Source organism: Solea senegalensis, linkage group LG20 (assembly GCF_019176455.1).
Source record: "Solea senegalensis isolate Sse05_10M linkage group LG20, IFAPA_SoseM_1, whole genome shotgun sequence".
Lineage (NCBI taxonomy): Eukaryota > Metazoa > Chordata > Actinopteri > Pleuronectiformes > Soleidae > Solea > Solea senegalensis.
In genome coordinates this window covers 4,166,158-4,191,243 of record NC_058039.1, presented here as the reverse complement: position 1 = coordinate 4,191,243, position 25,086 = coordinate 4,166,158, and the positions used below count along the sequence as shown (strand labels likewise).

Sequence of the window (25,086 nt, the reverse complement as noted above, 5' to 3'; positions counted from 1 at the left end):
TACAAGGTTCCCACACTGCTGACACAGCTTAAGATTGGAGGGCAACCTTTATGAGTCGCTTCGTCCATGGCGTCCACTTTTATGGATGTGCAGCACACTCAGCATGTGGGCAAGTGATTGTTCTTTGGATCACTGTCTGTAATTTTCTTTGGTGAGACAGAGATCTTGGAATTTTCATTTCCCAGGCATCACGTCATTTGCTCTCTCTTGCTAAACGTTACTCGCTCAGTGTTCTGCACGGAATCTCACGTCAACGGGGGCAAGAGACATGGACAGTGTCCACAACACCGCTCGTAATTATGAATAGTGTTTGCTTGTTCGGTGTAGGTCTTGTCTACGTGCGTCAAGCAATGCAGGGCAGGAAACAGTAGGTGGCGTTGTAACAAACAAGGTTAGACATTTACCTAAAACTCAACTGAACTTCTTTCTTGCACAAAATCCAAGCACTTTCAATGACCCATGTCTATTTAGGGCGAATTTCAAAAACATTCAAGGGCCTTGACATTTTTTGTTCAAATTCACAAACCTTCAAGGATTACAAGGACCTGTGGGAACCCTGTTATTAGTATGTCATTATTATAGCTGAAAATATGACTGAACAGGATAAATCTGTCAGTGTTCATCCATCTGTCTTCTCAATTATGTTCTGTCAAAGCCATCAAGTGTCCACATGTGTTTTTATCTGCTCCCTTTAAAAATAGACACACACACACATACACAAACAATAACTTGTGTTAAACCATTACTGACGCACTGGCTGGCTTCTATTTGATTTTCTATTCACTATACACTGACTATAAAACAATGAAACAGATTTTAAGTTTTTGGCAAAAAAACATTTATATCGTGATGAAAGTACAACAGAAAGTTGGGGAACATAATTTTTTTAGATGCGTTTGTCATCTTTAATGTTGTAATCATCTCTTAAACTATCACTACAACTAACACTATTTTTTTTCAGTGCACTCATTTCACTACACTTTGTATTTTCTTTTCACTGCTGCTCAATCCATTACAATGAACTACATGTTTGATTCATCTGGACCATAATGACCTTTGTTTAAAGAATTTGCTTCCCCTGATATTTCCATGTTCCTCATCATCACCTGAGAGCACTGGTCGTGGTGGTGGTGGTTTGTTTTTGATGACTTCAGCTCCCTGGGGGGCGTGGGGTTAAGGGAGCAATGTGCTGACAAACAAATGCACACGCACACACATTCACTTCGGCATTCTTCACATATCTTAGCATCCAAATACCTTGCTTATTGCCTGTTGCGTGGAACAATGCATACACACTGCCGTAAAGCACGTCTTTGTCTCACAGACTTGGGCATTTCGCTGACTCTGAATATTACAAGTGCAAACAAAAACACCTGAATGTAACCGGACTGCCCCACTCATGGTTTCAAAAGCCAGGTGGAAGAGTGATAAATGAAAACATGTTACAGCAGAGATTATATAAACCGTTATAAATAGAAAGGCTTTAAATAAGTGACTTGACTGGTATCACTGCCTCACTCTCTGCAGTGACATATACCCCCATGGTGAAGAACCATGTTGAATTTCCTGTTTAAATGGGTTCTTTAAATGTCTTTAATCAGCATTAACTCCCAGGTCAAATAACTCTGCAATGCAATGGTTTTAGTGGCTTTGGCTCCAATTGGCATCAGTGGGAACATAAGACTCACCCGGGTGAACGCATTCATTTCTTCTTCATTTGTTCTATTTTTTTACAAAGAGAGCTGCAAAAAACTTGGGACCACACATTGTCATCTAAACCAGGGGCGGACAATTATTTTCCCCAACGGGCCACATGAGAAACATAAAATATTCTTATGGGCCGGAACAATGGGCTGAATTAATTTTATCTCTTTATAAAAAGCAGTAAATTGCATTGTATTTGGTGTAAATTGTGCAGTTTACAAACACATTATGACAAAATTGAGAGAAATGCAGATTGTATTCAATTTATGACTAACTATGTTGAAAATATCAAATTACTACACTATATAATGAATACTATTATACTATAGTATACTGTGGCGTAGTGTAGTGAGTATATTGTCTGAAAAAAACAGGTATATCCACTAATTCCATTGTGAAAGAGGCTACAGACTGAAGTGTAATGCTGTGTGTCCATCATGGTACGGTTCAGTTTGGTACAGTACAGTCCCGGGTCAGACTTGCGTTTCCACTGAGAACAGTGCTTTTACTTGGTGGACGATGGCTGCGCCAGTGAGATACATAGTGTGACATCGTACCAGTGCGACAACAAGGAACGACAACATCGACCGCGATACAACAGACAAACAATAGAGTTTGTTCCAACAAGAGAAAGACAGCCGTAAAAACAGGAAATTCTGTTGCCCAATCAGCTGACTGGAGCGGTCTAGGTCCATTTCACTCTGGTATCTCCAAGGGAAGGGTGCCAAAGAATGGAACACTAATGGAAATGCAAAAAAATGCGTGCCATAATGTAACCGGAGCGCTCCACTCAATGGAAACATGGTTTAAAATGATAACTGAGGTTAAAGAGAAGATTGAGGTTAAAATACCTCACAGTCAACAATTCCCACTGTCAGTGACTCCTATTTTTCACTTGTCACTTTGTCTCTACATGGGGGAGTTCCAATATAACTCAACTGTGCCTTTATATAACAACCGTTTCTTCCACCACTTGAAAAAACACATTTCGTCCATCCTCCTACCTCTATCCTGCCTCATGAATGACTGGGTCAGATTATGGTGATTAGCCTCTGTGTGACACTCATTTATACAACCCCGTATTACACTCACTGCAAGGTCATCTGCTCGATTAGACCATCCACCATGATGGGATCACTCGGTGGATTAGGATACCTGGCACACTGATGCAAACAGTGCAAGATCAACCTGGTTTTTGCACAGTAAACAGCAGGAATTCTTCATTATGTAGCTTAAATGAAAAAATGTAAACAGGTAGCAGACATTTGAAAACAGTTATTAGTTATTAATGTTAGCTTTGCGAGCTCATAAAAGCAGAGAAACATTCACTGAGATATGAAAAGATGTTTTAAAGCTACCAAGTTCCAGAACATAATGTTATGCTTTGACCTGCCAGTGGTTTTGAGATGTTTAGTTGTGGGATACAAATGCTTTGTGTTTCAGAAGAGTGACAGATTTATCCAAGGACATCGAATGAAATAACGGTGGTAATACGAAAGTCTGAGGCTTTCAGCCACCGAACTTGAGTAAATAGGGGGCAGTTGCTGTTGGATTGTAGTAATCTCCTTTAGTTAAGCCAAGGAGGCCTCCACAGTTGAAGGGCTGCCAGGTCTGGACCGTACCACCTTGGTGGCTTAGCTAGCAAAGCAGAGAAAGACCATCTTCACCTTCTCCAGCAGAACATGAAGAAGCTTTAACCAAATGATCTTTGACAATATATGTACATTTTTGGAGAAAAATCACACTTTTCCTACTGTTAGCGACTACAGTTTTAGTGGCCAATGAAAAGTGTCACTATGGTGATGCATTTCAAACGCTATTCAAATTTATATCGTAAGAATGCCATTTTATTATACTTAGTTTTGTCATATGACCATGAATGACTGATTCATCTAAGAAATTTCATGTTTTTTGTTACAAAAGTTAGTTTTCACTTCATAATGGCGTCATTATCCGATGTACAGAAGCTTTAGGTCATGCCAATAATCCCAACGCACAAAGAGATGCCTCCAAACTGCAGAAAACAGTTAACACAGGGAAATAAACAATAGTTTTATTGTTTGTTAACAGTTTTTTGTCTTTTTGATTGATCTTAAATCCCTGTCATGACACTTGAACATCTTTTTTCAGTCACTTAGAGCTCAGTTCCGAGAAAGCTCATTATGCAATGTACTATGTTCCAAACAAAGAACCACACACCACGCCATCTGCACTCAAAAACCTCCCTCCTTGTTCCACTCTCTCTTTTCAGAGGCTCTCCTCTCCCTCCCACTCGTCCACTTCTATTCACTCCTCTTTTCCTCCCCATCATCTCTCGTAATCCCTTTTCCTACCACTAACTCCATCTCTCTCACTTTCAGCTCACTTAGGTGCATTAGCTGCATTAAGTCGTTCGGTGACGTGAAGGCAAATATAGAATGAAATAGGTAAAATGAATCAGAGCCACTGTAAAGGGGGCCAAATCGCTACAATGCATTTGATCTGTCATCACGGCGTCTTAATGGGAGAAAACTTAATACTGCAATCATCCTCTTAATTAGATCTACACCATTATCTTCCAAAGATACACATCACATTTACCAAAAGTCTCTCACCACAACTGAGTCAGAGGTTTCATTTGAGCACTCAACTTTTTGTGTGGCTCTCAACCGTAGGCTGTTTGAGGTGATTTTAAAATAGGTGGTAAAAACCTACGACAGATATGGAGCATTCAGTTTGCGCATGTCATCTAAAGGCTAATGGGCTTAATCCCATTTCATCACTCTGTTTTGTGCATTCATATCTAGGTGACCCGATTCTTGCATTGTAGAGATGTTAAGTCCTTCAACTTATGAAATATTTCCGGGAATATAAGAATCCAACAAAACGTATGTTACTACACTACACTAAACACAACATAACATGTTCATGCAGAACGTCTATGGCCCATGCAACTTTTTGATTTGTTTTGGGGTTTTTTGACAATGGGATGTTTATTCTTTGGCAAATAGGGTTAGACAATTGGGGTTTGATCTCTTTGTTAAAAGGTACGACAACTTGTCCCCATGTTTGTTGACAGACTGCAAACCCTTGTCCTTCTCCCTCTACCTGTGCCACCATTGCCCTATCATCATCTATCAACTATCATCAGCCTAATTATTGTAACGAGAATCCCTGCATTCAGAGAAAAGACCAGTATCCTGGTATGAGTGACTGCTGCAGGATGTCAGACACACAAATTAGCTCCACGCAGACGTCCTACCTTGTATGGCAGACGCTGCTTCAAAGCTGGGTCAGTGCCGGTTCCTTGACCAGAACAATCTGCACACACTCACACAGAAACACTCACTCCTCTTACTTTGACCCCAGTGTTGTGGGTTTACACACACAATGGCTTCACTTAGGCCGAGCCAGCACAGCCAGCTTATCAGCTGTCCAGCACATTCAAGTAGCTGGAGTGAGTTTCTGGCAGGCATTGCCACAGTGAAGGTTGATACAAGACCTACCTTTGTGGCAAAGCAGGTCACAATGAGGTTAAGGCAGAGCAAATGCAGACAAGTTGGTTTTACATTTAAAAAAGGCAAACAATGTTGACTTTCCTCACCCAGAGAAAGTTGTTTTTTTCTTCATTTGTTTCTGCATTGCTTCCTCCTCGTTTGTTCTTTCAACAGCTTTTCAGATGTGTTACAATGGTTCCGACAACACTTTTACAATGGTGTTTTTGGACCACGCAAGAGTCCTTTGTTGTCCGTACTACAGTTGGCCACGGAGACATTTTGGCAACAAGGATTATGCCATGCATAAAGCGGTTTATCATAATACATCCATGGTGCTGATCGGAACACAAAGGGAAGAGAAAAACTCTAAATCATAGGTCAAATCTCATACTGGGCGACTGTAGCAGCCTCATCACATTTTCCTTGCACAGTTAAGTATATAACTATACTAGCACAGTATACAAGCATATATTAGGTAGCTAGGTGGCAATACACCTCCATTCAGCTTGTTAATAGTAGTAATAATAGTAGAACTTAAAAAATATTCAATTTTTTACGATGTTCCGGCCCAAATTTTACCATATTTTTGTTAATGTTGTCTTCTCTGTTTCAACTGAAGATACATGCAGCAGCACCTTGACTCCCAATTACATTATCTAAATAAAAAAAAAGATATTTCACTTTTCAGTCCATTAAAGTCCTGCTTTAGCCAGATTACCACAATATTTATTTTTTTCTAATATCATGTAAATACACAGAGCGGAACATTCAGGTGCTAGCCAGATATGTGTTGGTCGGGACCAAGAAGGAGAGCTTTAATTGGACTAAAATCTTTCAGGTGACCTGAAACTAATTCAGCCTTTAGTCTGGTCCTACAACAAACTAGGTGCACTGTGATTTTTCAACAAAGACTTAACAAAAGCTGCAATCTGAACAGATCTACTGAATCGTATCTGATCTGGGGTACGGTCAAGCAGCTTGATAGCGTGATCCTGATTGTGGTCTCGGCATTGCAGAGTGCAAGCTACTACATAATTCATTTGGATGAAAAGCAATCCTCTACACCCACGATCAGGATGAAGGGTCACAATGAAAGTCAATTAGCCTGACCCAAAAAAAAAGAGACTGACATGACTGACGGGATTAACTCTCCATGACACAAATCTCATCTAGACACCAAATTCACATCCGTCTAGTTTTTTATTTCCGCTGACTAATGTAGCAGTTATGTGACCCAGCATTTCCAAAATTATACTAAGAAGGGCTCAGCCATGTCCTGAAGTGAAATAGGTTAGGACAGTTAAAGCAGGGGGAAAATTGAAATAAAAATAGCACAGCGTGTTGATATGTCAGAATACAATTTTGGTTAACACAATTCTTTTAGGAGGGACTACTGGTGGTGTAGCATTTGAGATATTTAAATTTTAAATGGAGCTTGAATCTTTTCAGTGTCAAAAACTTGGCAGATCTTAGACTTGTCCTTTAGAAGTACATCTCTGAAAGCCTGGTTCTCTGCAGTGGCTCATCCTGGGAGAGTGACGGTGACCACAGAGCGACCTGCCACTCGGTTATGTAAGCGAGAAGATCACTTGACATCGCGGGGGGGGGAGGAGGAGAGACTTGGAGAGGAAAGACAGCCAGTGGGGATTCCACGGATAGTGACTTTAAATTATAAATCAGGTAACTGCTGCTGCGGCCTTTTATCCCCCACTTTCTTTAGCCTTGCCATTTCTCACTCTCCTGTTGTTCCCTCCTTCCCTTCCTCTCTTTTCACTCTTCAAACCCTCTGTGCATTGGGGCTGCAGTGTACTCGAGACAAAATTGGACTTGGCATGTTCTCAAAGGCAACGCTGGGTGCAAATGACATTACACTCTGTGTGCAACCGGAGGTGCGCGTGTGTGTGTGTGTGTGTGTGTGTGTGTGTGCGCGCGAGTGTGTGTGCACATCCTGTGATCCATAGTTCAGTCTTGTTAATCCCTTGGCAGATGCAGTGGAACTCCACCACAGCAAGTTGAACAGGAGGTGGCTGCCAATGTGTCTTTTTAAATGTCAGAACAACATTGGTACAAACACAACTCCCTGTTGCCCACAAACCATTTTATGTTCACGGCTTCTTATTAAACCTTCTGACTTTGACTTTGACCTTGAAGTCAGTCAGTACGGCCAATAATTGAGCTTAAAGCGTGCCGTCTGACCTCAGCAAGGAAGGGATTTGGTGCTGTTCTGTTTTCATACATAAATAATTGCATACTGTGTATAAATTATTTTAAAATACATCCTATCTTTGACTTTGAAAGGTGTAATGGGCATTCTGAGCTGAAAATATTTCTCCATTTAAATCTATAAAAAGTAAATGTTTTCACCGTGTTGGTTGCATCACGCCCTTCTTAGCTAAAATACATTTCGCAATCAACAGATGGTGTTTCCACATTTGTCCTGGAACGTGTGATGCAGATTTGTGCGTGTGGGTGACGCTCACTCACCTATCTGCAGCAGTACAGGTGTCACCAGCGCTGTCTCCATGGCGTAGCAGAACTCACGGCCGAACATCACAGCCCCGTGCATCACCCATCTCTTCAGAGTAATGCCTTCTATCGATCCTTCGCTCGCCGACTCCTCCCCGCCACGACCACCTCCTCCCGATCCATCCACCTCGCCACCGCCGCCTCCTCCTTTCTCCTCGTCCGTTCCTGATGCCGTGGAGTTTTTGTTGTGAATTCCATCCACGAGAGATCCGACCTGCATAGCGTCAGCCTCTGTGTTCTGGGGAGGCATGGTGGAGGGCATGCACGCAACAAGAAAACAAGCGCACCACACGAACAAGCGCAACCCCTTCTAACAAATCTGACAGCAATTGCCGCAGGTTACCTGAAATGACTTTAAAACTAGTGGTGACGTCCAACAAGCCACCAAATTACAATCTTCACAATGTCTGTGTTTGTAACTTTCTTATATAACTTGCTTTACAGGTGGTGGAGTGCTGTAACTGTAACAGAATTTCTTTTCAAAAACACAAATTTAAAACTGATTTCTGTTCAAATTAAAAAGGCTGTGGACAGTGAACAAATCAAAAAAAAAATATATATATAATCTGATCATCAAGCCTGAATCTCTTTTTTCCAGATTAGCATACGTAAGGGAACCAAAACAATCTATCAACAATCATTTGTTCACTAAACAAATTGTCCAAAAACACTTCAAATTCAAAACATTTCTCTCTTTTTTTTATATCCTCTTCTTCGCGTCACGTAGTTTTCCTCAAACAGTGGAAAGGACAAACTCAGATTTCCAAACGCCTTTAGAAATTCTCCAAAATGAAGGAAGCAGTTGACTTTTCACAGGTAGAGTGTGCAGTACATTCCAAGATAGTGTGCATTTGCTTATTGGTGTGTGTTTGTACGTGTGCATGTGTGCATGTGTGTGTATGTGTATGTGTGTGTGTGTGTGCGTTTATGGCTTTTTTGTCTTTTTTGTCATTGAGGTTTCTCCCTCTTTCCTTACTGTCTATTAGAGGCAGTAAAAATCCATATAGAAGACCATTCAGTGAGTTCCAGAGTCATTTTGTGTATGGAGGGCTGGACAGTGGAGCGGGCGGGGGTGCGGGTTGCGGGGGGAGGAGAGCAGGCAGCGGCGGTGGGCGGAGCTCCTCTGAAAATCCCCATCGATTGGCTGATTAATCTGTCAATGCCGACGTCGCACGGGTCGAGAGGAGGGGTGAGTTGAAAGGAGGGAAGGAGAAAAAAGAAGAACAGTCATGAGTCACAGGAATTTAACTTTAAAAACATTATGTTGACCTATTTTTCCTGTCAAGCCAGTCCCTCAGGTATGTCAATATGGACATATGAGGTGTATTAATGAGTCTACCTCTACATACATGTTAGAAACATTTTTTTTTTATTAAATAAATACCTTAAACACTGAACTGAAGCTTCAAAATATATTGCAACTGAAACAAAAAAAAATCAAAGCATGCAATGTGAAACATTCTCACATTCAGACTGTTTCAAACAGAGGGGCTTGTGTGTGATGAGAGGAAATGAGAGATATGATGACTGAAAAAGAGAGAAAAAGGGAGAGTCCTGTGTGTAAGCAGTGAAGGCCGAAAGAGAGAGAGAGCGTAAAACAGACTGTGTGGATGTTTGATACGATTTCCCACAGAGTTAAATTTCAAAGTGTGTGACTTTGAGCAGAGCCACCCGCTGGAATATAAGCCGTGGAGTCGCCACATTTCGTCACAGCCAACAGCACACACACGAATGCTTGGTTATGTTAAAGACACACACACACACACACACGCACACTTTATAACTAGAATTATTACCCCTCATCAAGCCTCTTAGGAGGAAAGTGAAGTGGAAAACAAAATGAGAGAGGATGGGAGGAAGATAGGAAGGATGTAGGGGTTGAACAGGTGGAAAAGGCTGAGAATAAGAACGATTGCTCCTTTCATTTCTCCTCTACATTCTCTGTATCTCATGTTTCTGCATTAACATGCAAGATACACACATGCAGGCCCCCTACACCTGACCTCACACACACACACTGCAGCAGATTACATAACAGCCACACACACACACACAAGTACTCATCCTCTAACTTTAGAAAATCAGAGAACAACCACAGACGGGTGTGTCACAGCATACACTGCAGCAGCAGCAGCAACAACAACATGTTTGGATGTGTTTGTTTGGCAATCATGGGGACGTCCAAGCAGGGTGGAGACACTGCAAGCATGGTCTTAGTTATAGTGATGCATTTTCATATCGTACACATATTTTAATCTTAATGGTTAACAAACAGCACAGAGAATAGTATGGAGGGAAAACGACGGGCCAAATCATCAAAATAATGAAATTCAAAGTGTTTACTCTAAATCTTTGGTTTTCCCTCAGGGAATACAAATACCAAACAAACTTAACTGAACTTAAACTCATTGTAAACTCTACTTTAACCAGCTGTGGATTGACAAACTTATTAAAGTTTACGTTTTCCTGAAATTGTGATGAGATTCCTACAAGACAAAAACACACTTAAGTCAATGAATCGATCTTTCACTGATGAGTTATTTGAGGACAGTTTAAAGCTGCTGTCAGTGACATTCTTTGGCAAATTTCCTGTCCAGTATTTACATTAACATTCACCCTATAAACAGGTTAGGTGGGGAAGGGGAGTAATTTATTCACTGACAACAGCCTTCACTCATGAGTAGAGTAGAGGAGCTTCTCTCCTGACCCTTGAGACTAGTGTCACTGACATGTTAGACCTACAATCATGGGTTTTAATGCCATTTGGTGGAAATTGCTCTGTCAAATAAGAATTTCTGTCACGCACAAGCACATTCATCAGTCTCTATTTAAACTATTTATCACAGAAGCTTTTCACCTTCACTTGTTAAATATTTGGTTTCTGCTGTGTCGTGTGAAACCTTTTGATGTTCAAAGATGAACTCTGTAGGTCAGGTCAGGCAGGGCAGCGCTAAAGTAACTTTGCGTGACAATATGTATACCGAAGGCTTTTGTTTATTGCATTTAAGAGTCCCACCCCTTTGAAAACAAGCAAACTTGAAAAACATCACACGATTTGCCTCACCTAAATCTTGCAAATCTAATCTAATGTCCTGGTGCATGAACCTTACTGACCTTTAGTCAAGGAAGGAAGTTTCCCATCTCCACTCCCATCTTATATTATTTAATAGACATTCATTATGGATTCATTCAATCTTTTTTTTTTACCATCTGGTCAATTCTTTTCCCCTCACCGGAAAAAAATGTCTTACATGTTTCCAGAAATACAGATTACTGTAAGAGAGGACCAATAGAAACCAGGAAATACACATTTAAGAAGCTGAAATCAAAGACGTTGCTATTGTTTGGTGATTAATTTAGATCATTTTAATTAAACATGAAGCATTTTGAGCTTTAGAGGTCATTGACCCTCCCACATGGCTCATTGATGTGAAAATTAAAAGACTAAAGAAATCAATAAGACAGAAGAACAAAGACATGAACCCTGCCAGGGTTCACAGTGACAGAAAACAGAAGCTAAATACATTTGAAACCTTTTGTAACCATGAAGATTTATTGATTCTCCACGGAAATTAGCCTGTTAAGTATAAGCATCAAGGCATCAATTTTAAGTCGTTTGTATTCTGGTGTAACAGTTTGTGTGCCGAGTCATGCAAATGTTTCTGGGTTACATGTAGATAATGTCAACGTGAACAAACATCGTTTTTTTTAAAAAAGAAAAGAAAGAGAGGGTGCTGCCATCCATCTGCACACCTTATTCTCTCAGCTGAGTGTATGTCCTACATAACACACACACAGTGTTGAATGCTATCTGATGTTTGCTCAGTGCATATGCAGCATCAGTCAGCTGTGCCATTGTTTCGGTGTGTTCACGCAAGTGTGTGCATCTGTAACGTGAGCTCCTCCGTTTGCTCGTACAGAGTTACACCTCGGCTGTTTCTGGGTGACAACATAAACAAGGCGCACACACTCACATGAGCGAGGACAGGTATGGAAAAGACGGAGAGGACGGAGCTGAAGCAGAGAAGTGAGTGGAGCGGACAAACAGACAAAAACACAAAAGAATGGAATTAGGATGCAGGAAGGTTAAGAGGACACTTATTTTTTTTATTTTCACATGACTGGAGATAACTAAACCTGGAAAGTGCTGCAATAGGACAAACCTCCGACAACAATAAAATCTAGATCGTTAACGAGATACGCACCAAATTGAATTTGTCCCTGGATATTGCCACTCGTGGTCTCTGTATTATTTCTTAAAGATATAATAAGTAGGGCCGCGTGGTTGGTGTAGTGGTTAGCACTCTTGCCTTCGCAGCAAGAAGACCTCGGTTTGTGACCCGGTTCGGAACAAGGGTCTTTCTGCACGGCGTTTGCATGATCTCCCTGTGTGTGTGTGGGTTTCCTCCGGGTTCTCCAGCTTCCTCCCACAGTCCAAAAACATGCAATTAGATGTGAATGTGAGAGTGAATGTTTGTCTGTCTCTATGTGGCACTGTGATGGACTGGAGAACTGTCCAGAGTGTGTCCCCGCCTATTGCCCTATGTCAGCTGAGATTGGCACAGCTCCCCCTGCGACCCTCATGTGGAGGATAAAGTGGTAGAAGATGAATGGATGGATATAATTAAAACATCTAAGAAAGACAAGACTATACTTTTATCAGCCAAAACATGACCAACATTCTTTAAATCCATAATAATCCATAGTTCTATTCAAGGTACCAGACTGATAGAACTTCCTTTTGTTTATTTAATTCACTTTAAATGTGACCCTATGTGGCCCTATGATGGACTGGTGACCTGTCCAGGGTGTACCCCACCTTTTGCACCATGTCAGCTGGGATTGGCACCAGCAACCCTCAAGTGGAGGATAAAGCATTAAACAATGGGTGGGTGGATCATGACTACTCATTGCTGTTTGGCGTACTTTCTGCTATCAAATGTAAACACACGGAGAACCAAACAAGACAAGAATTCCCATGATCCCACGCTGCTTACCTATATCATCAAACCCGACCTTTCGTTACTGCCTGACGACAGAAATGACACATTTGTATTTTAGAAATTCACAAAAAAATGTTGAAAATGGAAAAACAATTCCAGTGTTCACTACAAGTTAATGAGTTCTTCCTCGGGGCACACACTCAAAAGAGTTTCAAAAGCAAGTTCTGGCATAACTCGACCAACAAAAACACACAAAAGGAAAGACTATCAAACAGCACTGAAAACGTCTCCTCTCGGACAGAGAGACACAGAAGATGAGAGGAAAAACAATGGCAGGACAGACGCCGAGGAGATGCTTATAAAAGTTCAAGGTAACAAATCACAAGTCGGGTGTCTCCTGTGATTTGCAAAACATCACGCACACTCACAAACGCACTTCCTGGATCTGCTAACACATCACCCAGGTCTATTTTAGTGAGTGTTTATTCTTGTGCGACAGACCAGATTATCAGTAACACCACCTCAGAAGCTCAGTCTCTCTCACTCTATGTTCTCCTTCTTTCACATGTTCACGCAGGTGGGGACACAGACGGTCTAGCTCCTGCTGCGAGTCTGATCGTGTACACAACATGCCATCAACGTGCAAATAAGCAGGGAGAGGCACATAACTTGTCCTGGATGCGCTTACGCTGCCCTGAGAGAGGCGACATGACTCATCTCTGCAGAGCAAAGTATAGATAATCAGGAGGGTGGTTTTAGTTCACCGCCATCTTGTCAGTTCTTCAAAGCCAAGACACCTCAGTTTGGCCTCAGGGGTCGAGACAAAAGATTGGTGAGCCTGTGGCAACCACAGAGCATAAAGTCTGCTGTCACATATATCTGTCAATCAAAGGAAATGCCTCCACATGGAAACCAAAGATAAAGCAGATATATTCACTTCAGGGGCAGAAAATCAGATGTTACAACCTCCTGCTGGGAGCAATTTCCATTCTGTGCACTCAACATCAACAGTCAAGGCCACTTATCAGTTCAGTCTGACACATACACATACATACATACATACATTTGTGGAGATCAGCTGCATTTACACTGATCAGCACAATGCAGTTCAGCTCACCATGGTGCACTGTGGAAGAGTAACCCTTGATCTGGCTTTGCATTTCCACCACTAGGGTGTGTGTGTGTAGGCCAGATGGCAAGCTACATCAGCGGCAATAATTGCGTGACTCAGTGTAACAAACCAATAAATTCACCCAAAAAAAAAGGCTGTGACCGCTGCTGTGTGCTGACATTACTTGTTAAAGGAGAAACACAAACAGCCTTGAATCCTCTCTAATGCATCATTTTGTGGTGTTTGGTTGGTGTTTTGGTCCCATTCCCTTGCCGTTATTGCCTGGAAGTGACTGTTCACTGTGGACCAATCAATGTACTTCAGAGTGTCCAGTTTCGACCTTTAGGGACAGGTCGCCAGTCCGTCACTCACACACTCACCTATGACCTATGGTCAATTTACAGTGTCCAATTTACATGTGGGCAGAACATACAAACTCCAGCCAGAAAGACCCACACCGGGATGTGATCCGGCCCTCCTCTACGTGCTCCACTGTGTGACCATAACTGCTGGTGTCAAACTTGGTGGAAATGCAGCATTTGTGAGTTTTCTTTGCACGATATCCGTTATGGGAATATGTCTTATATAGACTTAGAGCAGACCTGTAGTGTAGTCTATATGATTAGGTAGATGCTTAAGTCAAATGTATATTCAGAGAGATATATACACTAAGTATATGTAAGACTGTTCTTTTAGGACGTTTTTTCATCACTGCTTACATGAAACTCGACAAAGCAATGACCCACATAGCAGAGGATAGGGATCACAGGGCTGAAGACCTTAGGATCAAGTTCACATTCTGATGGGACCTATGTGTTTATGACCTACATGTTTATGTTGTGTCTGTGCATAAGAAAGACGGAGAAAAACACTGGTTTACTTTGGTGCTTTATTTGCTTTAGATTAAGCAGATATGGACTTGACCGCCTCAAAATCAGGTAGAGCAGATACTAATTAACCCCAGGAGCAGAAATGAAGGAGAGAAACTACAGTGATCTGACTTAATTCATGGCCACTGGAAGAGAGAAGAGGAGGATAATTTCAGTTCAGTCTGATCCCAAATGTAACAGGATTTACACATGATTCGAGTATTTATGTTCAAAGTGTGTCATACTGTGCCTTATTCTCTGTCTTTACAATGTCTGGTATTGTGCGTGTATATACAGCATACTTGTATGTGAGCTTACAGTGCATTATATGCCATGAATGCTTTACTTGTAATGCTTTTGCATGCGGTTGCTACTGCCGAAACCACTCTCTTTTCTTCTTGATCTATGTTTTTGTGCATTTTTACTTCACATTATGTGCAGTACGGACTGAATACTTGCACGTGTATACAGTATAGACAGAGAGAGAGAAAATTCAGCTCAGTGTCCCTGACAGATGTTGAGGTTTTTTTTACACCCTTCTGGGACTTTATCTGTCTTACACTGAGATATTGACTACAGAGAGTCGTACAGTCTTTTCTCTCTTTTTAAACACAAACACACACACACCCACACACACACACAGGCTGCCTGATATTCCCACACAGTGGATAAAATTCCCATGGAAAACGACAATATTCCCAGACATAAGAATCAGAGAGAGGGGGGAGAAGTGGGTGGTTGAAGGGACTGGACATGTGCATCATGGTGCATTGCTGCTGCAGTGCAGTGAGTCCAGGGGGGCACATGTGTATCAACGTGCACCAGTGTCAATGACAAATCCCTTACTCATAACACCGGGCTTTATCACTATCTGGGCAGGGTATGAATATGACGTAATATACCCTCCTATTCACATAATATGTGTACTCTCTACAGATACATAATGTACATACTCGACTCACACTGATGTGTTTCATCACCCTGAAAATGGCCCCACACTGTATATTCGTTTGTAGGACATATTTGGATTCCAACAGAAAGTCAACATTATAAATAAATAAAATAGCTCCAACCAGTTAAACAAGACAGTATGTTGTCCACATATCACTGTTTCCCTTCACTCACTGGCCACAGTGACACATATTTGTCTGCATACACTGGTTGTCATGGGTGGTTATTTGACTTACTGCTGCCTTTCATTTCAAACCAGTCTGATCATGTGACATTAACAAGGCATTTTCCTCCAGGGGACGGTCGCTTACTTGGACATTTTCACTTCTTTTTTTTTTGAATAATTCTTCGTAAATCCTAGAGATGGTTGTGACGGAAAATCCTAGTAGATCAACAGTATTTCTGAAATAATATCTGTTAACAACAACCATGTCACATTTAAAGTCACTTACGTCACCATTTTTGATGCTCAGTTTGAACTTCAGAAGGTCACCATAACCATGTGTACACAACTAAATGTGTTGAGTACATTAAAATCAACATGTTTTTTTTTAAAGAGTTTGCGTGCTAAATCACTTCAGTTCCATCATGTATACTTCTGATTACAATCATAAGTATCAGGTACCAGTAGCAGTTTACTACTTAAAAACAGTTATTAAACTGGATAATATTTATCCTTCTACATCTGATAATAACAGAATCTTACATCACTAAAACAAATAACAAATAAGGGACACGACTTGAACAAACAACATGAACCAGTATTTAATACGGTCAACATTATGAGTTCAGAGTTATAAATTGCAAGATTCTATATGAAGAGTTTTATAATTTCAAGAGACTTTCTAGAATATTGAGACTAGCATTAAGTTGCTGCTAGTGAGTATCCACGTTAGTTGAAGGTCGGGAAGTGCAAAACAGGGCATGTTGTGTAATAATATGGTTTCAGATCAATAATCAGTCAAAACATGTCAGTCTATCTGGATAAAACAGGGATGAATCAAATAAACTAATTCAAAAAGCACTAATCTGATCAAAACAATTTTCTGGAACTGAAATGTTCTGCAGTTTCTCTGTGTTTTGAAGGAGTTATATGTGTATTGTGAACCTGCCAATGTAGGTGCATCAAACGCGCCGTTTAAAAGTACTGTGTCACTGACTTAAGAGTGGTCTGTTAGTGAATGGCCAACAATGCACCTGACCACACCTCATTTTAAGACCAACACACCCACTGATGCACTGATGGGCACAGGTGCCAGAGTTTTATCAAAACACTGCAAAGTATACAATTCAAAAGACACTGTTGTTGTTTTGCTATTTTAATAAGGGCAGCAGTCTAGACAGTCAGTGTCAATGAAGGATATATAGAAGCATCTTTCTGCACAGCAATGACTCAGAGGAATGTTTGTTTTTAGTCATAAATGATTATCTGAGACCCCTCGGGTAAAAAAACTGTGTTCACTTCTGCAGGTCTGACTGCCTACAGCAAGATACTGAGGTTTTGACAAGCTGCTGACAGCAGCCTTGGCCTACTTCTACACCGGAGTCACGTTGCTTGACGTGTGTAACTCTGTCCACATAACCGCACACACACACAGAACTCAAACTTGCCACCTAAGACCCCATCTGTGCCCCCCCTCTGACTACAGTACCCCCTACCCAACATCACATTACTGCACTCCCCACTTGCATCCTGTCTTTCTGACCTCATGGGGCCCAACATCAGGGCTGTGTATGTGTGGGTAACCAACCCCTACACTGAGGCCTTAAACCAAAAGCGAGCTGCACTGCAAACAAGAAGATGCAACAACCACAGAAAAGAAGAGTGTGTGACAATGTGATATGGCTCTATATTATGTATCTCACCATCTGTCTAGTTGTGTGCGCCTGTGTGTGTGTGTGTGTGGATATATAGTAGCTGTCGTTGTTTTGCTGCCATCAGAATAAAGATGGTGATCCTGATCATGCATGCATGGAATATTCCACCGCGCACACACGCACCAGCCTCCTCATACACACACACCATACATCAAACTGCCCTGCACTTCTCTTGCAAGGACCTACAAAAAAACACAATAAAGTCAAATAGTCGTCATCTGCCCTACAACACTGTGCCAATACCTGTTATAATTACATGTAAAACTGCTCGAGCTGCAGCTGAACAACGTGCTTTTTTTTCCATTTCCTGTCGGACAGCTAATAAATAAAAAGCCATAACGTTTTAGAAATTCATTAAAGTCAGGCTTTCTTCCTTCTCTCTTCACATGTCGTTTCTCAGAGACGCCAGGGTGAGAGTGAAGACTGGCAGACGGAGCAAATTTATTTTGGCTTGTGTCCAAATCACGTGTGTCAAACTCTCTCATCAAACCTGAAACACTCTCTTCAAAATAAAAAACAACTCCCAGCCTCTTTGAAATAACACGGGCTGCTGGATCACTGTTGTTGTTATGTCTACAGTATAAAGACTGATCTATGTGCAGTGTAAAAAAGAACTGCACTAGCTACATTAATACACTTCATTCATTCATTCATTCACAATTTTCCTCATATGATTTCCACAACCATCAGCAACAATCGACAAACAGCTGTGTGTGCTGTGTTGTGAACCTGAAGCGGGGTGAGACACTGTCATCTCAGTGACTGGATGAGCAACAAATGAGCTGGAACTGACAGAAACGCCTCGACTGACTAGAATCTACAACCTCGGAGTCTGCAATCAAAACACGCTAACAGGCACATGGAGTACAAAAACAAAACAATTATCAAATTACAAATCAATGACTGGGATGCACAAACATGCAGAGCTGATTCAGCTATTTGGCGGAACGTTTTTATTTCCAAATATCATGAGCGGTCACATTTTCTTGTATATTTGTTACGTCACAATGAAAAACCTGTAGCTCTGGCTGGGCCTGACCAAACATGAGCTCTATAAAAACTGCACAGCCACAGAACGAGACAAACACAGAGACAGAACGTGAAAGGCAGACAAACATCGCAAGGTGCCTCTTTGAGCAAACGAGACACTATAACACTAATCTGGTTATATAAGATTTTTGTGTGATACAGCACATGTTGTACAATAAAGTAAGTAATGTCAAAGGTCAACCTGCTGATGATGTGATGAGCTGGCTTTTATTTTGAAAAATGCCTCTCTAAGTTAAATCCTCTTTATTCTATAGCTGCTGGAAAAACAGCTCAAAAGTGAACAAGTGTGTGTGTGTGTGTGTGTGTGTGCGCATGTGTCCATTACTTTGAGTGCAGCATTACTAACAGTGTTAATGGCATTACTGGCACACAGCCAGACATTCTGTGTTTGTGTGTGTATTTGTTACCACTTTAGGACCTTTTTCTGGCATAAACACTGATCTTGTCGGGACCAGTAGTCCACGTGGAGACCAAAACCTGGTTCTAATGAGAAACTCCTTTCTGAAAAAACAGTTTAATTTAGTGCTAAGATTTGAATTGTGGTTAGGTTAAGAATAGGGTTAAGCATCAACTGGTTAAGATCTGCAAAAATGACCCAGCAACTACTTTGATGAACAGCGAATCGCCAAGTCATTCTTCGGCATCATTTGCAATTTCTCAAATGTGAAAATGTGATGGTTTTGCTGTGAAATTAAACTGAATGTGTTGAGGGCAGACTTGAATTGTGTAGACCCGAAGAATAAACAACCATTACATGACAAATTAAAGTCTACTGCAAAACACCGAGAGAGATTCAGGTGTGTCCCAGCACACACATGTATGTGTGTCTTTGTGAGAACCAGTTTGACGACCAGACTGTATGAAAGGAGGATATTTTGATTAGGTCGTACTTTCTGACACACCTCCAAAGCGCTGTTTAAGGACCTGTTTGGTGGTTCAGAAGTCAGATAAGGCCGATAATGCTTTGAGTCGATAACTGTCCTCACAAAAACAGAAATACGATTAAACACCACTTTTTAGGGACAAAACATACAGGTTGTGTCCCTTCTTTAGAGTTAAGGTGAAAACACGGGGCGGGGGAAGGGCAAGCAGGGACCATGATCTCTTAAAATGTATCAACTGGTTAAACTGCCTCCATCAAATAGATGCAAGCTGTGCAACTATACTTCTCCTTAACTTAAGCAGTCTCTGAATGAGGCATGTTTCAAAACATAATAAATTATTAATAAATAATAACATGGAATTTGTCAGTGTTTGAAGTGTTAAGTTAAATGCTTTTGTGGACCAATCTTTCACATCAGTGACAGGATTTCACCTTCCTTGTCGCTTTTATTTTTCAGATTATTAAGAGAATGTGTGTTGCTGATGAAACAGAAGATGGAATTGAAGAGAGAAAGAGGTGTGACCTGGGTGTGTTGTCACCCATAACACACAAACACCTAAACAAAGTGAATATGACTTGCTGCCTGTCATTACTGGCTCGATTAACTCATCAGCTCTCTGGTGGATTATTGTCAGGGCACGGCTTCAGTTTTGTCTGGGGACATTTTCTCTCCAGTGTGAGTCAGAAAGATTGGCACAGTGACTTGGTCGAAAACCCAAAAAGATGCCGTAGACTAGAAGTGAAGTTGGATCTGATTTAAAACTGCGGTATACGATGACTTTGAAACAAACTTTGGCAAAGTAAATGAGGTGGTGCTGAACTGTGTCTGCTCAACATTTGGCTCAAAGTGCATTTGCTTCATCAGGACACAGCTCACTCATGGGGACATTAAAATTAACCACAAGCACATTTCAGAGTTATTAGCTCAAGCTTGTCATGCTGTCCAAGTCCGAGCCAAAGACAAGAATTAAACCTTCACCAAACATTTGGTGCATAAATCAAACTGCACAGGGAAAGATTTCAGCAGCTGTCCAGAAACGTCATTGAGAAATGTCTATACATTTTACCCCTTACTGCACTAAATGTTTTAAGAGGTCCAGAATGAACAATAGAATCGTTCACAAGACTGGAAAATTCACAACTGAGCAAGATTATAGGCTTAAATATTCTTCTGAAGATGTGTTTACATTGTGTTTTGTGGCTCTGACTCATGCTGGCTTTGCTGCATTTGCACTTCGGTCCAGATCAGACATTCTTCACACTTTCTTTGAGCAGATCTTGGCACAGGATTTAACACCAGCAACTCTTTCTTAAAAACACCAGGTGAAACACAGGCAGAGGAGGGTAAAAGCCTGATTTAGGCGTAGTGGATTTCTATTTATAGAACTGCGACCACAGGTGACCTCTGAGAGTAAAAATAGCAACAAAACACTGGGAAAACTGAAACTACTTTTCTTGCTCCAGTCGATGGTTAAAATATTCACATGTTTTGAAATGACCTGCTTTGTGAGTTTAACTTAAGTTTGCCCAGCTGTTTTCTAAACAGCAGAGACTCCATTTTAGGGTTGACGGAAACTACTACTATTTGTTTTGGCTGATACTCTCAGATTGTTTTAAAAAAACTTAATTGTTGAAATGTAGTCTTTTCTGAACAATTTCAAGGGCTTCTCAGTTGAGTTTAACCACCTGGAAAACAATTCATATTCAAGAGGAGTAAAAATGAAAACTATAATATGGGAGGAAGATAAAGACAATGGAAAGAAACTAATAAAGAAAGACAGACGAGGACAGATCTCAAGCAAACAAAAGGGGAAAGTTTCCATTCTTAGAAAATGTGTTGTGTGTGTGTGTGTGTGTGTGTGGCATTCCCTCTTGTTGTCAAGTGCATTTGTATGTGTCTGTTTGTGCCCTCTAACTGAAAGCCAGGGCTAAATACAGTCCAGCCTTCTGATATTGACTTTGATAACAGTCCTCCACCCCTAGAAAACAACCAGCCATGCATGCAGTGTTGCTGATAGTCTCCACACACAACGTTGAAACACAGGCACTAGCCTGCAGATACATGTCAGCATAAATATATTAGACTGCAGATGAATCACTATTTTAATTAACTTTCTTTTCTTCCCCTTGGTATCTTGGGCCTTTTATTCTGTTTTCCACTATGTGAAAAAAAGACTCAGAGACGATAACTTTGCGCAACCACCAGCCAAAATCAAGTAATGGAGTAGTTTTTGCCCACATAGAAATCAACAAACCACCAGCCTTGTGAAAAGCCGTGCCAATCACATTTCAATGTGCCTGTTGTGTCAATAATTAGAATTTTAAAAAGCTGTCTCTCAGCTGATTTCTTTCGGAGAGTACGATAAGAAGATTTCATGTCGTTACATTTACTATGAAGCTGCAACTAGCAAGTGGTTAGCATAGCTTAGCACATAGAGCGGAAATGAGAGCCAGGCTAGCTGTGTGTGCTAGCATGTTTTGAAACGTATCTGTGATGCTAAGCTAATGGGCTAACAGATGTAGTTTCATGGAAGCTGAACTCACAAACTTGTGTTTATGACATGTAAAGTTATGAACACATCAGGCTTTGCATTCAGATGACTACGTTGAGAAAACATCATTGCTTGGCAACAGAGATGGCAGTTATTTCTGGACAATTATTATTTTGACTGACATAATGCAAGGATTTAAGGGGGAAAAAAACAACAGTTTGGAAATTTTAGACAAATTTAACAAATCCAAACCCTAACCCAGTTAAAATTACAATAGATTAGCTTAGCATGATAGCATTCACTGAGAGAAAAACACACCGTGGTGGGCTCGACAGCAGCAAAAATGTCACAATGATAGAAAATGTGCACAAATTGTGTGATAATACGATTCAGATGGACACATTTCAACCCTGTTTGAAGACACCAATTGTACAATTATTAGCATGATAGCATGTTTATCCAACTCTAGAAAAAGAAATTAGTTTTGTTCTAGTTTTCACTTTACTTCCGTAGACACTAAGAGAACATCGATAACAGAGGATACGTGATGAGCATCTAAACCTCTTGTCCTGCAGGAAGACACCTTGTTATTTTGAGGAACCTCAAAGGTTTTTGTTGTGTGATATGGAAACTGCTAACTAAACAGTTCTGGATTCACAGCAAAGAGTGTTGGCTTACATTGCAGTACACAACAGCAGTCTACAGCAAAATAGTAAGATCGATCTAGAACTTTAAATTCAACTGGCCTTGGTGGGTGACAGAATATGTTTTTTCAGTATTTGGGCCACAATCCAACCTTTAAAACCCCTTCTTGAAGTTGATATCCCTGACAAAAATGATTTATTTCAGTTCAAAACCTCTAGCTTGTCCTCACTCATCCCTTATACATGTTTATGTATGGGGTGTTTGCCAAGTTGACATAATATTATGTGCAAATGTACGTCTATGTGCATGATTGTGTGTGTGTGTGTGTGTTCATGTGACTGTCTGCATGTGATTCTCGTGTGTGGGTAATAACACACTGCTGACTCAGCAGCGGTGGATAGTCAGCTAACATTTCATCAAGAGGAAGTCAGTTTCTTTCACTTCAGCTGAGCCAGCCGCTCTCCTGTGTGCAGTGAGCAATGAATTGCATCGCAGTCTGTAAAAGACACACACTGTGATGCAAGACAGAAAAAAACATTTTTGAGGAAGACGCGCTTGCACTTGTGCATGTGCATGACTGCTGATCCCGTCAGGTCAAAGACCGTGATCAGTTCACACTGAAACCACATACTGCACATCAATTTACTGTTGTTCTGCCAGTAAAGGTGGTGGTTTTCAGCACAACTGACACTTTAGCGAGTGAACATATGTTGTCCATTCGCATCTCTGCGGAATATTTGTTATGTTTTTCTGCAGATTTACTACACCACACAGCATAATAACATACACATGAAAGACTTTAAAATGCAGGGATGAGCATGAGTAACACAAAACAAGTGCGACCCTGTTGGTGTGTGCATGTGTGTGTGTGCATATTTCAGACTCACCAAAAGGCCTTAAAAGCTTCATAAATGTCACTGAGACGTTGATTTTTGGTCCAGGCAGCAATTTCAGCCCTGAAGATGTACCTAAACATACATACACACAAGATCCAGCAAATTAGGGCAGTGCACGCACACTGACACTCATGCAGTAAATCTTTTCATACATGTACAATCAATACAGCACATGCGCTCTAATGCGCTTGTGATGCACAAGCATAAGAATAAATCAACAGATGCCAAGCTACCGGAGCTCACTTAAAGCTACAGTGTGTAACCTTTGGTGTTTGTAATGATACAGCATTATTTGTATGCTGCTTCCTTCATCTGAAAACAGGTTCTGTCAATGTCAACACATCACACATGCAAGAGCAGGTGGAGACGAGACGTCTTCATCCAATCAAAGTGCTTAACGACCGGGTTGCCTCGGTCTGTCTTGACATTAAATATTATTGTGTATGATGTGTGAATGTCACCGGGCGACATTAGATCTAAACACTGCAATTCTGAGAAATGTGGAGCTGTCTTATTCAGCATTGTGTGAACTCATCCTTTAATGGCATGAATCTAATGGACATTTGTTTACATTAATATGTTTTCAACATTTTAACATAATATCATGGTCTTGACAATAGCAAATCTATGAGGGGGTTTTTATGACGGCAAACAGGTGGATAAGCTCTGATGTTGACTTGACATCTTAATTACCTGTTATTTTTGAGTTTAACTGCCCATCTAAAATGCCAATGATAAGTATTATAAGAGGCTGTAATCAAACCAATATTCACTTAATTTTGCTTTAAACCAGACAATTATGATAAGTGCCTTATTTCTTTGTTTATGTTCAAGTCAAACATTTACAACAATGACATCCAAAGCCCCTAAATAAAGCACCATAAGCCCTTTCTATTGGAAACATAGTTAAAAAGTAGATTACAGACAATGACACTGACCATATATTCTTTGTTTCTAATTGTCAAACCAAGCTGACAAGAAAAACAACCCTGCACCTGTTTCTGTTTGTTTCATGTGTATTGTTTAAATTGTTTCCACAGTCACAGGTGACTTATTGCATTAAAATATGTGCTCCGTGTTAAAAACGTCAAGCAAATGAGCATAAAGGATTATTCTATAGCACTGATGTCCTCAACTGCGACCCTCTTCTGTTTATAACTAAGCGTTTGACACCTTTCAGAACAGCTAATTATAAACACTGTATGATCAGAGCAGCCTAATTATAACCCTACTCTGTCCCGGGCTGCCTGCAGCAGCAGCCTCTGTCTTCTTTTTGTTTTTGTTTTTGTCACAGGCCTACTCAAACTACTGTAAACGCTTCCTCCTCCTCCTCCTCCTCCCCCCCATCTCTCTGCAGAAGCAGCAACCTGAGATGCTGGTGCTGCTGATGCCGCTCTACTATTATTCCGCAACAACAGCGGCGACAAAATGTTCCGTATCCCTGCCCAGTGCTAGCCGGTGTATCAGCCGCACACGGAGCTCACCTCACCGGGTCGTGTCAGCCGCCTTCTACGTGTGTTTTTCCGCTGTCGCTGGGCTCCGCGGCAGCTTCAGCTGCATCGGTTCTCCGCTGCTCCTGCGACTGAAGCCAGGGCTTTAAATATGCCCTTAAAGGAATATGTGTCGGAAGAGGAGACGTAGCGCTGCCTTCCGCCGACGACA

At 41.0% G+C, this 25,086-nt stretch overlaps 1 protein-coding gene and 1 long non-coding RNA gene across 2 annotated transcripts in view; both read right to left on the bottom strand.

The window, feature by feature from the left end:
• The window catches only part of LOC122786303 (solute carrier family 45 member 4-like), a 34,348-nt gene extending 25,736 nt beyond the window's left edge, over positions 1-8,612 (bottom strand). The window contains exon 1 of the mRNA XM_044052502.1: positions 7,665-8,612. Within this exon, the coding sequence (XP_043908437.1) occupies positions 7,665-7,968 (304 nt within the window). The 5' untranslated portion in view covers positions 7,969-8,612. The remainder of the gene's footprint in view (positions 1-7,664) is intronic.
• An 18-nt stretch (positions 8,613-8,630) lies between these two features.
• LOC122786301 lies at positions 8,631-25,045 on the bottom strand. Its single transcript, XR_006362429.1, has 3 exons — positions 24,909-25,045; positions 23,416-23,496; positions 8,631-8,859 (listed from the first exon to the last, which is right to left on the bottom strand). It is a non-coding gene; the product is annotated as an uncharacterized LOC122786301 (long non-coding RNA).
• Positions 25,046-25,086: the final 41 nt, after the last annotated feature.